The 12865-nt window shown below is 31.5% G+C and overlaps 1 protein-coding gene across 1 annotated transcript; it reads right to left on the bottom strand.

Annotated features, from left to right (window-relative positions):
• Positions 1-6218: 6218 nt before the first annotated feature.
• Positions 6219-7822, bottom strand: LOC123691759 (raffinose invertase-like). The gene has a single exon (XM_045636306.1). It carries the CDS (start codon positions 7794-7796, stop codon positions 6330-6332), a length of 1467 nt encoding a protein of 488 aa, XP_045492262.1. The 5' UTR covers positions 7797-7822; the 3' UTR covers positions 6219-6329.
• Positions 7823-12865: the final 5043 nt, after the last annotated feature.

The raw sequence follows: 12865 nt of genomic DNA, 5'->3' as shown, positions 1-12865 counted from the left end.
ATTTTTGGGATAAAACCTATCCTACGGGTTAATTTAAGTTACCCTCTATATGCGTGCCGTCGGAGTGGGGAGCGTGAGGTTTTTTAGTCACCGAATTTCTGGATTCAGTCCCCGCGCTCAAGGACCGCGATAGAAGCTATGAAATAGCTTAAAAACATATCTATAACAACATACAGGAAAATGCACAACGCATTTTGGAAATCGGAGATATAATACATAGCTGTTGTGTGGTATCGATTTTTGTCATGGCTGTCATGAGCATGTACATGAGCCAAAACGCTCTGACCTACGAAATCTCTTAATATATAATAAATCTCGTGTCACAATGTTTGTCTTCAATGGACTCCTAAACCACATAACCGATTATAATAAAATTCGCACACCATGTGCAGTTCGATCCAACTTGAGAGATAGGATAGTTTAAATTTCAAATAGTTTTAGAGAAAGCGGGCGAAGCCGCGGGCGGTAAGCTAGTATTTACATAAAAATTCGTCAAAATCTGTAGCATAGCTGGAAGGAATTTAGTAGTACTGTGACTACACTTTTTCATAGCTCAAATACCAGAACTTAATATGTTGGTATGAAGACGTGGGTATATTGCTGTAAATGATCTAAGAGCTCTATCTACTAAAACTCTAATATAAAAACATTTTTATTACCGCTCTATAACAAATAGCTAAGTGAATTATAACACAGGTATATAAAATGTACATTACATTAAGCTTTTTATGTTATATGTGACCTATTTAATCTTCAATTATTAAAGTCATGGGCTCAACGAGAACGTGAAAAAATAAATTTAATTTTAAATTTTTGTCCTTAGCATTCTCTAGAACATATTGAGCTAAAAATGTAAAGTGACCAAAGTATTATATAATACCAAGCAGACGACGACGCGCGCTAAAGCTAGTTTTAACGAACTTTGTTTCGAAACCATGATAGTGAGCGTGCTAATAAATATCTGATTTAATAATGTATTTAGCAAATTAATTTTTTAAATCTGTTTATTTTATATCCTTAAAATCCTGACCTAATTAACATATAAATACATATAGTTATTTTAAATATTATGTAAATAATCATGTAAAGTTGAAATTAAAACAGACTACTCACACATTGAAAAATAAACCTAAGTAATACATTGATTACTTAGGTTTATTTTTCAATGTATTCAGTAAAATATAAATGTTTCAAACCTACTAATGAGTAGGTTTGGAAAACATTTATATTTTACTGAAGAATATAAACAACTGCAGTGATGTACTGCTATAAAACGTTTTCTTTTAGAATAATTTATTGAGCTCCATTTAAACGATTCTTCCGATATCTCGTATATTAAAAGATTATCGAGTAATTCCATAAGCAAAATTAATGAAATGTTTTTAATAAAGTCTTATTTATAAGAATAATACACTTTTGTAGTTTTTATTTTTACCTACATAATATATAGTATATTGTTGCTTTATTAAATTAATAAAAAAGCGTACCTATATGCGTATCAGAAGTGAAACTTCTTTGGCAAGATTCAAAGATATCAAAATTGTCGCCTTACTGCATGACGTGACTGTATTACCCTGACGTGACTTTGAAATTTTACTCTAAACGCGCCTAAAGAAGTTTCACTTCAATTATCACTACATAGTATAAAACAAAGTCGCTTTCGCTGTCCCTATGTCCTTTTGTATGCTTAAATCTTTAAAACTACCTACCTGACGGATTTTGATGCGGTATTTTTAATAGATATAGTGATTCAAGAGGAAGGTTTTAGTATATTATGATTTATTAGGTTTTAGACAAAGCGGGCGGGCGAAGCCGCGGGCGGAAAGCTAGGTGATTTTTATATAGTATTCCGCATGAAATGTTCATAACATGTACACTGTACAGGTATGTTAATCCTCTCCATTACAAATATTTTCGATTATTAATATCAAGTTTATGTTCAATTACTATCATTACAATGACAAACATAATAATATTACCCTTCTATAAATAGAGTCCTTGACTTAGCAAGGAAAAGGTCCTTGAGGTATTTCAGGTTAAACTCACACTTTGATAAGATCTAACCTTTCCATGATCACGAAATAGTGACACAGCAGTCTGTAGTGTATCGGATATTAAAATCTCCGCTAAGTGTTTCAGTAACACTTGAGATAATTATACTGTGTGAAGATAAATCTAAAAAATAGCTACTTTTGCACAGTTGTTTAGGATTATTTTTATATAATATTTTAGAATAATAAAATGTATCTTTATTATATTTTAAATTTACTTTATTTTATTATAAAGAATTGAAAAAAATCGATCACGAGGCGGGACTCGAACCCGAAATCCGCACCCTTTTGCGCCAAACCGAGGCGGATGCCTGACCAACTCAGCCACTCGTGACCCGCCAAAGCCTTATCTATTATTTCAGTTCTATGTGTCTTAACTCATATGGGACACACCGCGCGCCATCTATTGAGATGATTAACAACCACCTCAACCAATATGAAACACGTTTTATTGGATACAATATTGTAACTATGAAACACGACCTTTTTTATTGAATAAATATTTTTGGTTTAATTGCATTCAAATGCTTTTCTAATGAAGGTGATCGAATTTTTTCTATTCCTTAAAAATTTATAATTAATTTATATTTATAAAGCATTTGAATGCCATTAAACAAAAAATATCAAATTCAATATCCTTACTATAGTTTTACATTTTCTGCTTCGACGAAATTTGTTCAGTATAAAATTATACTTTTATACATAATTAAGAATTGAGATAATTGTTTACAAAACCTGCTCGAGGCCAAGGAAACAATTTCTCAAAGTTTTATGATTAAATCACGTTTTACTCATTACAATTTTGTTAATGTTAAAAAATAAAACAAGATAATATACATAATTCATGGAAACTTTCATTATTAACACTTTTTCATTTTACGAGGCAAAAGCCTTTTATAACTTTTTTAATAAAAGTGGAAAAGGTATATATACCGCTGGCACATTTTCCAAAAATGATAAAACAGGTTGTTTGTTATTGCTAGTTCAGAAAAATCATAAATGAAATAATTGAATGTACTAACTATTCCAACATTTTAGATCGTAGGTCGTTTATTTTTGCTTGTCCTGAAAAATTATAAAATATATAATAGGTAATTAATTATAGTTATTCCAACATTTTAGTTAAATTTATGAACAAATTCATTAATATAGTATAAAGTATATATTGTAAGAATATCGTATAAAAAACATCTATTGAAATAATTGTGGCGTGTCTAATCTCGGATATGGCAAGATCCGAAGGCAGATAGCTGTTGTTAGATGGATTAACTTTGGATAGGTACTTTCATATTACAAATTAGCTAAGAGCGTCTCTTTTTGACGAATCCATTTTGCATATTCGTTGATTTACGAAGGTTATCAGTAAGCATAATTTTAACATTTCTGATTCAGACAAAATACATTTAACTGTAAGTATGCTTATTAAAATAGTATCTAATAGCATGGTAATTATTAATAATTATTATTTATTCTAACAGTGAATTTTTATCTTTTTTAACTTTTAAAGCCTATTTTTTGTTATATCTGAGTATTTAAACATCTAAGTAAGACGTTATAAAAAAGAAATACTGTGCAAATAGAGCTATAAAATATTTTAGAGCGCCTGTCCATTTTTATTGGCAATCTTCTAGCGTTCCGTAATTGCTTTTTATCTTTCGATACAGCAACTTTACTGAAATAACACTTTTAATTTAATGTGTTCTATAGAGTATGTAATAAAGTATGTGACTTATTGAACTAGTGTAGAAGAAATACTTTCTATGCATTATGAAGTATGAAAAAAGTAATATTAGGTATTGTTAGTTGTTACATATTTTAAAGACTTGGATAAATGCAGGTAGGTGGGTTGAAGTAAGTATAATGATTTAATATAAAAATATATTATATTTCCATTCATAGTTCCCTTCAAATAAATCACCGGATTACTCATATAAATACTAGGAAGCTGTTAGTTGAATATTTTTAAATCAGTAGGTACCTATAGTTATTGCTCATTGTTTTCCTCCTCGTTGTGAGGATATTTTTTTTCTATTTGCAATTAGTGTCAAATCGATGTTATCTTATATTATTGCTGTCCTTAAAATGTGTGTTTGTAGAATATACTTACGATTTAATAAATTGACAATTCATGTTCATTCATTCATTAATAAAGAAAATAATATTCAAATCACAAATTACTACTTCACTAGTCAAGTCAAATTATAAATGAACGTCGGAAGATTTTATCCATAAGGTAAATCGGTATTGTGCGAAAAACCCTTGAAACACCCCCTTTTCCTGACAGGAATATAAAATTTCAAGACTCTACGTAAGTAATATAAGCACATTTATAATATTACAAGGCACTAGAATCTAGATGCTTGCCTGAATTTTCCCGGGTTGACCGAATATTATATACAGATTGAATGATTATAATTATTATAACTATAGGATTTTATCATCTTGAGATAAAAAAGTTAAACTATGTAAAATTATTACTCCATATTTTGAATATTACATTACCACCGATTACAATCTCTTTGACCTTTATAAGTCGACCGCTGAGACGACGTCCAGACGTCGTATGGGTGGGATTAATCTATAATTATCAAACAAAGGTAACTTTATAACAACCTTTACAAGCAAGCTCAGTTTTAGATATAAATAGAGTTGAGAAAAACCAAAATAATGGGTTTGACGTTTTATTTGGGAGAAAAAACAGAATCTTTATTTATAGTGCGTACGTTTATCCATTTGATTAGGTACATGCAATTTTTTAATATTAATTTAGACCACTACAATGCAGATCACGAGTGGTGGTAGAGTCAAGTTCTTTTATATATTATCTAATGGCATACTTATTTGGAAAACAACGCTACTTTTATAAAATAAAAAATATGGTTAAGCACGAGTTAGATTAATGATAGTAAGGGTTCCGTGCTAAAGAGCAAAAAAAAAATAGTCACCTTTTCGATTTATGATCGTGTGAACCGTTGCTTTACCTCGGTTTCTTATTTTAGGCGTAACAGAGATATACGATTATAATTATCAGCGCTGAAAATTTCAAATGTTTAAATATCACGGTTCATGAGATACAGACAGACACTGTCCAGCAATACAGTCTCGTTTTATCCTTTCGGTATGGATCCCTTATAAAGTACTAGATTTCCGCCCGCGGCTTCGCCCGCGTTTGCAAAGGAAAACCCGCATAGTTCCCGTTCCCGTGGGATTTCCGGGATAAAAACTATCCTATGTGTTAATCCAAGTTACCCTCTATATGTGTGCTAAATTTCATTGTAATCGGTTCAGTAGTTTTTACGTGAAAGAGTAACAAACATCCATACATCCATACATCCATACATCCATACATCCATACATCCATACTTACAAACTTTCGCCTTTATTTGTACGGTGATTTGGTGGTGATCGTGTTACTAAGGGAAACTATCTAACGATGTAACTACGTAACCCATGTATTATTTTTCCTCAGTGTTTTTAAAACACATTGTGTTAAATAATTTTAGTTTGAACTGCTGAGAATTTACTAGTTATTATAGATTTAATAAGCTTAATATTTATTTATCTGGTTCAACCATTATGGTCATTAATTCATTGATTATCATAAGATATTGCATAGTGCAAAATATATTTTTAGTACCTATATCAACGACTCCATTTTTCCAGTTCCAACCAGTTATATCAGGAACCAAGCACTGAGTTGGTATGTGAAGAAGATAGCCTTCTAGCAAGCGACCTTTATCTTTATATAACAATTAAGCTTTTTAATGCAATGCATTATATTATAAAAGTACAGATCAAGAATATTTTATGTCTTTGTAGATTTAGCATATTATAATATTTCAAATTCTATGATTATATTCTTATTTTTTTAAAATCATAGAATTAATGTACTACCTACAATTTTTATATTTTTAAGCTATTGCATAGCTTCTATCGAGGGCCTTGAGCGCGGGGACCGAATCGAGAAATTCCGTAACGAAAAAACCTCACGCTCCCCACTCCGACGGGTGGAGGTGTGGCTTGAAGGCATACCATGCAATAGCTTTACCGCGGCAGTCCCCGAATGCCACACGTCTTTTTTCCGATCAGTTTACTTAAATTAGTTATACCTAATAACCTACATATTTTCATAGTCAATGGGATATGTGTAGTAAATAAAAATAACGATAAAATTTCAATATTTATTATGGCATGAAGAAAACTATTTATCTATCACTGTACGATGATACATAATAATATAATAATGATAAGTAAAGATCTTTGGTTTCTTAAAGTGGATTAGTTAGGAACATCATCCGTTGGAACATCTTCGGGTTTTATATCAACTGTGCGTTTCATGCTACTAACTCTCATATTGTCAGCTTCGCTTCTCCTTCCCAAACGTACGCTAACTGGCCCTGTGGGGAAGAATCTGCTTGAAAAGACAACCTCACCCTCACCACAGAATAGTTCAATAGAACTGCCGTCGATGTAGATCTTCCAAATCAATTTGCCTTTAGGTTTCCAGTTAGTACGACGCACTCCATCATTACCGCCTCGGTCAAGTGTGATAAGACCCCTTGCCTGGTTGTAACTTATTTTCACCACATTTGAGTTTGATTCTATCAGTAATTCTAGGTCCCGCATTCTAGTCGTTTCAATTATTATCTCACCAGTATTATCATCTAAAGCAATCACTTTGTCACCTCGTGTTTTACCAGAGTGAATCGTACGGCCTCTTGCTTCTGATATGTATTTGACAGGTTTCTGAAGAATCCTTCCGTCTTTTGTAAGTCGGATTACTCTCGGGATGGTCATGTGTCCAGTAAAACCTTCATTCATTTCTGGGTAGTTTTGATCCCACATATCCATCCAGCAAACAACTACTCTGTTTCCATCCTCATCCAAAGTGGTTTGTGTAGCGTACAAATCATGACCATGGTCAAATTCCTTGAATGAATAAATTGGAGTAAAAACGTTAGTATCATAGTCAAATTTTCCAATTACGTAACCTGTTTGGTACAAATTTCTATATTTATCTCCTTCAGGTTTTATGCCTTGCGGTGAGAACAGTAAAACATGATAGCCGTCTAGTTCAAAGAAATCAGGACATTCAAACATGTATCCTAGTTTACCATCCGATTCCAACAGTACAGATGCCATTTCCCAGTTTATTTTGTCAGTTGATACCCAGAGGAGAGCTCGTCCAAGTTTTTCATTATTGCTGCCTATGAATGAATTGCCTAATACCATGTAATATTTATCACCATGTTTCCATACTTTAGGATCTCGGAGGTCTGGTTGATATTCACTACCATTAATTACAGGATTCATTTCAAATTTCGTTACAGTGACTCCATCCGTACTTGTTGCCAGTGCCTGGTATTGATTATGATCTGGTGTTTCACCTTTATGATTAACATTTCCTGTATAGTACAGGTTCATTGTATTGTCGTCCACAATACAACTTCCAGAAAATACTCCTCCTACGTCGTACCATTGATCGGGGTACATTGCGATCGGGAGATGTTGCCAATGAAACAGGTCTACACTTTTGGCGTGTCCCCAGTGGGCTATTCCAGGTTCGTAGCTGCTTTCAGGGTTATACTGGTAGAAGAGATGATATTCGCCATTGAAGAAGCAAAAGCCATTAGGGTCGTTCATCCAACCCTTTGGTGGAGCGAGATGGTACCTTGGGTAGAAGTTGCTCGATGCATTGATTCTGGAACAAAGAAAAATGAATGCTATGAATAATTGAGCTATCATTTTGTCGCTTCGCAGTAGCGACCTGTTGATAGAGAATAATTTATTTCCTCTCATTGTCAAGGTTTATATAGCTCGTCTGTCGTGTCATTTAGGAACACAATTTACCGTGTCGCATATTACGTGGATTGTATTAAGTCGAATAGATTTGAAACGGTTGATGGTTTTAAATGTAATGATGGCTTACTTAAGCCATCTGTCCAGATGTCGATAAATATTTTTCTAGGTGAATATTGTAATACGATAATATGTTAATAACAATAATATCTACAAGTCACGAAGATAGTGAATGCTTGATTGAAATGAATTGATGCGAAAAGAAACCAAATTATTAGGGTATAAACGATAAAATGTAATAAAAATTTAAAACGAAATTTTTTTTTACTTTTTATCGTATTCCCGAAGAATTTGGCTTTCAAAAAAAGTTAAAATATTGCTGAAACCAATATCTTTTGACTAAGCAACTTACTCCAAAATGACCTATACTTTAACCCTTTTAAAACTACATTTATAACAATATTTCATACAAGCTGTGCTTCGCGGTTTTACCCGCATGGGTCCGATCCTGTTGGTCTTAGTGTGATGATATATGGCCTATACCCTTCCTCTATAAATGGGCTATCTAAAACCGAAATAATTTTTCAAATCGGACCAGTAGTTCCTGAGATTAGCGCGTTCAAACAAACAAACAAACTCTTCAGCTTTATAATATTAATATAGATTAATAATGTTCCACCCGATAATTGTTATAGAAAGAACGGTTGTCTAAGTAATTGTGATGTTAATTTAATACATTTTCTACATTGAGATAATATTAATATGGAGCAGACACCACGAACAAAATCTGTGCGCCAAGCGCGGCGACGCGGGGCGCGCGAATGACGGCTAGACAGTCATAGATTATGCGATGTCACTGACTCACCGCTATAGAGGCGACACTTTGTTTCATTCTGTGTATTTTATTGGGTGCCACTCCTTACATGCACGTTGACTTGAAATTTTCTTTGTACTTACTTAATATTTATTTTAGGTATAAACTGACTTTACTACGCGGGGCTAACAATATCTGGCATATAATATAGGATGATGTAAATAGTGACGTCATATGGAATAATTTAATTTTTTTCGTGTTTTAGGTTCAGTCAGGGCTATGGGAAGTTTTATTCCTTACAAATTGAGCCTTTTTTAGAAAAAAAATAATTTTACCTTTCTTCACGGCCCAGACATGGAAACCTTGAATAGAAAAAATATTAATTACTTATCTCTGAACTAGCGGTCGGCCCCGGCTTCGCCCGTGGCACATATTTCGCAATAAAAAGTAGCCTATGTTCTTTCTCAGGGTCTTAAGATTGTCTGTGCCAAACATCAAAATCGGTCCAGTAGTTTATGAGCCTATTAATTACAATCAAACAAACAAACAAAGTTTTCCTCTTTATAATATTAGTGCAGATAAATAAATATTAATTCAATTATACGTTCAAGTCAGTAGCTTAAACAATATCAATTAAAAACTTGATTAAAATCAATTAACAAAAAAAAATTGGTGATTGAGTAATTGATTTTCATATTTCATGATTTTACCTTTTTTCAATTAACAACCAGTCTATGCTTTTCTAAATATGTAAAATTATTATTTTATACTATAAAAATATACGCCAGCAAATATTACTAACAACACTTATTACATGCCCAATGTCATATCTTAAATCTTTAATCTATGACAAAATGTCGCCCGCCAAAAATTTTGCTCTAACTAAGTTTTAAAAATTATTATCTAGTTACTTACTGATGAAAAGTTATTCCTTTGCACTTTTCCGTATTCTTTGTATTATTTGTGCAATATATCGTAACACACACGTAGGCATATTTGATGCGTTTCACTTTAAAACAAATAAAAAATGAGCGTGACGTTCGCGCCAATGAGCGAGCAAGCGACTGAGTGCAGTTACGCCACATGACGTATGTTGAGTGGAACATAAGTGATGTAGGCGGTATCGTCTCCATATTAATATTATCTCAATGATTTTCTATTCATTACACAACAATGATTTATACTCTATTTAAACAAGCAACTAATAATGAATATAAGTGTTCCTTTATTGATTTATCAGGTACTAGCTTTCCACCCGCGGCATCGCCCGCGCAGTCAAAGAAAAACCCGCATAGTTCCCGTTCCCGTGGGATTTGCGGGATAAAACCTATCCTATGTCCTTTCTCGGGTATCAAAATATCTCTATACCAAATTTTTAGCAAATTGGTTCAGTAGTTAAGGCGTGATTGAGTAACAGACAGACAGAAAGACAGAGTTACTTTCGCATTTATAATATTAAAGTATGGATTGTTCAATAACATAAGTTCGTAAGTAATTTTCTATATTATGTATATTTAGAAGAGAAGTTATGATAGGGCATAAAATAGGCCCTTAACATAATAATATTTACTAGTATTCCTTTCATATCTGAAAAATATGAATATACATAATATCAGCTATGACATAAAGTAGGTAACTATAAAATATAATACTTAATACAATAACACAAAACTAAACAACACATTCAATTAAATTATTGAAACTATCTTATACAAATTAAAAGATTTTTATTCTAAATTGAATAATTCATAGTAAAGCAATTTATTTATATTTTTTAAAAAATATATCCTTCAGTTCCTTCTGATATCAAAAACATTGATAACATTAGCAAAATATTATGAATCTATGTTACGCCGATAATTTTGATGCGCCATACATAAATTACATTAATCGCGAAAAGAAAAAAAACATTGTTCCCCAAGCACAGAAAAACAAACAAACAATGGGATATTGGAAATTTATGAAATACATATATCGTCTAACATAAATGACAGAGCCCTTTGATCCTGTATCAAAATATATCTCGAAAGACGAGGGTCTCTATAAAATTCTTAGTGTGGTAAAATGATATGGTGACATTTCTAACGGCTTAATATGACACTTGAATCAATAATATAGTTTATAACTAAGGTTTATAAGTACATAGGTACCATGCAAGTAAATATGAATTTTGGACAAGCTCTACTTCTCTTCGTATTCTCGTTTTACTAAAATAAAAATTAAAAATAAAATAAAGTTATCACTATAAAACTTTCAATCAATTTAATTTAGTATAAGGTATTTAAAAACTTATATTTTTTGCGTTACATTCCTATTTTTTTAAGATATTCCCTGTTCCCTATGTAAAAATATAAAAAAAATTCAATAAAAAAAACATTCAACGGTTCAAAGGATGTGACAGACGGATGGAAAGAGAAAACTTAGTATAACATCTTTATCTTTTGTTCCTGTTTACGGAAATCCACAGAAAATGATTAATTTCATAATCAGATTGTTTGTACATAACTTTTCGAGAAATGTATTCTAAAAGCGTTGTATTTATAGGAATAGTCCCAATTCCTGGAGGATGGAACAATATTTTTCTGTACAAAAATCAAAATATTATGTTATTTTTAATATATTAATAAGTGACGTTAAAAATTGTTTACATTTTTTTTTATTTTGCACGCTCTACGTGCAAGTTGCAGGCTGTGTAAAATACACATAATATAAGGGACCTACTACATTCAAGCAAACTATGTTAAATCATTAGCTTTTTAACCATAAGACAAAAGCCGTGGGCAAAAACGAATCAAACACTAAAAATATAAACTGAATTTCCCCAACATTCCTTACGTTGGCTTTTAGTACACTTACTGTAAAAGTTTATAACACTACAAAAGTGACGTAACTTTTTTTTACGACGGTCGTAATCGAAAAGATTACATAGGTTTCATTGGATGCTTTACGTCATTAAGTTAGCTATTAATCTGAGTATTGGTTCATAATGTTTGGATATTAATGGCGTTTTTATTAATGTGTACATACGTGTGAATATTAGTATTTAAAGTTAGTATTTTAATATTTATGTCTAGACTTCAGGACTAAACGAACATGTATAATTGATAATGTTATGTTAATAACAATTGATAAAAAAAGTTTATATACAGGATTGATTGATGATCTAGCATTACTTTATTTTCATCGTCAATTATTGTTTCATTATCCATTAAAACAGGCAAGGCATTTAGTTTTGTTAATTTTCAAGGCATGGTAGTGATCGCTTAGCATAAGGCAAAACTAGCAGCTCGGTTGCTAACTCTAGTATTTAGGTTTTCGCTATAGATAAACTTTGAAACAATTATTTTAATACGTCAATTATTTGCTGCATTTCAAAGGAAATTTTTTATATAAAATATAAAAAAAAAACAGTGAGAATAAATAAAAAATCATAATCATTCATATTATCCCAACAATCTTTAAAGATCAATAGTCTACAGTACAATAATTACGATCAATAGTCTACAGTACAGTATGATATCGATTTTGTTAATAACTAAAGTAATTGTATTGTATCGATTAAGTATTGTATTGTATCGATTAAGTATCTATTGTATGATTAAGTATTGTATCGATTCATCAAAAGTATTGCGTAGTTTGGTAAAACTCTTCTGATTCATGGATTAAAAAAGCTATACAGGAAATTCTTTTCCATTAACATTTTTTGTAGTAAGAACTTGTGATATTCGTGACAGGATTAACTCAGTAATATGAAACTGTTATTTTAATTTATGTAATAATATCTATGTATAATCTTATAGAGAAAATAAAACTATCGTGATCCCCTTTATAGAAAAATATAGCTTTAAATCTAACAATATTATCTACCTAAATAAAAATAGTAGAAATAGGTAATTATTTTTTCATAATAAATTGCACTGCAAAAGCACATCACGGACTAATCAAGCGATGTCGTTTATAATAAAAATAAATAAGATCTGTTAACTTAAAATAATGTACAACAGAGATCTTCATTACATTATCTTTTGAATAACTTATGTATGTCACCGTAAAATTGTAAACACAAAACTCGTGGGATAGCTCGATAGCTTAAAATCTGGTGGTTTTTACAATGTCACGGTGGCATATATCTCATTTCGCACTTTCATTTGCTTTCATTACCTTATTGACATAGCTCCAGTGACCTTTAAACCCTTTTAGA

The sequence above is a fragment of the Colias croceus genome, chromosome 5 (genome assembly GCF_905220415.1).
Source record: "Colias croceus chromosome 5, ilColCroc2.1".
Lineage (NCBI taxonomy): Eukaryota > Metazoa > Arthropoda > Insecta > Lepidoptera > Pieridae > Colias > Colias croceus.
The sequence above is the reverse complement of the archived record's forward strand: the minus strand, read 5'-3'. Positions and strand labels throughout refer to the sequence as shown.

What these genes read in the sequence shown, in the direction of transcription:
- LOC123691759 (XM_045636306.1), bottom strand. Translation starts at nt 7,796, where the DNA reads ATGATAGCTCAATTATTCATAGCATTCATTTTTCTTTGTTCCAGAATC.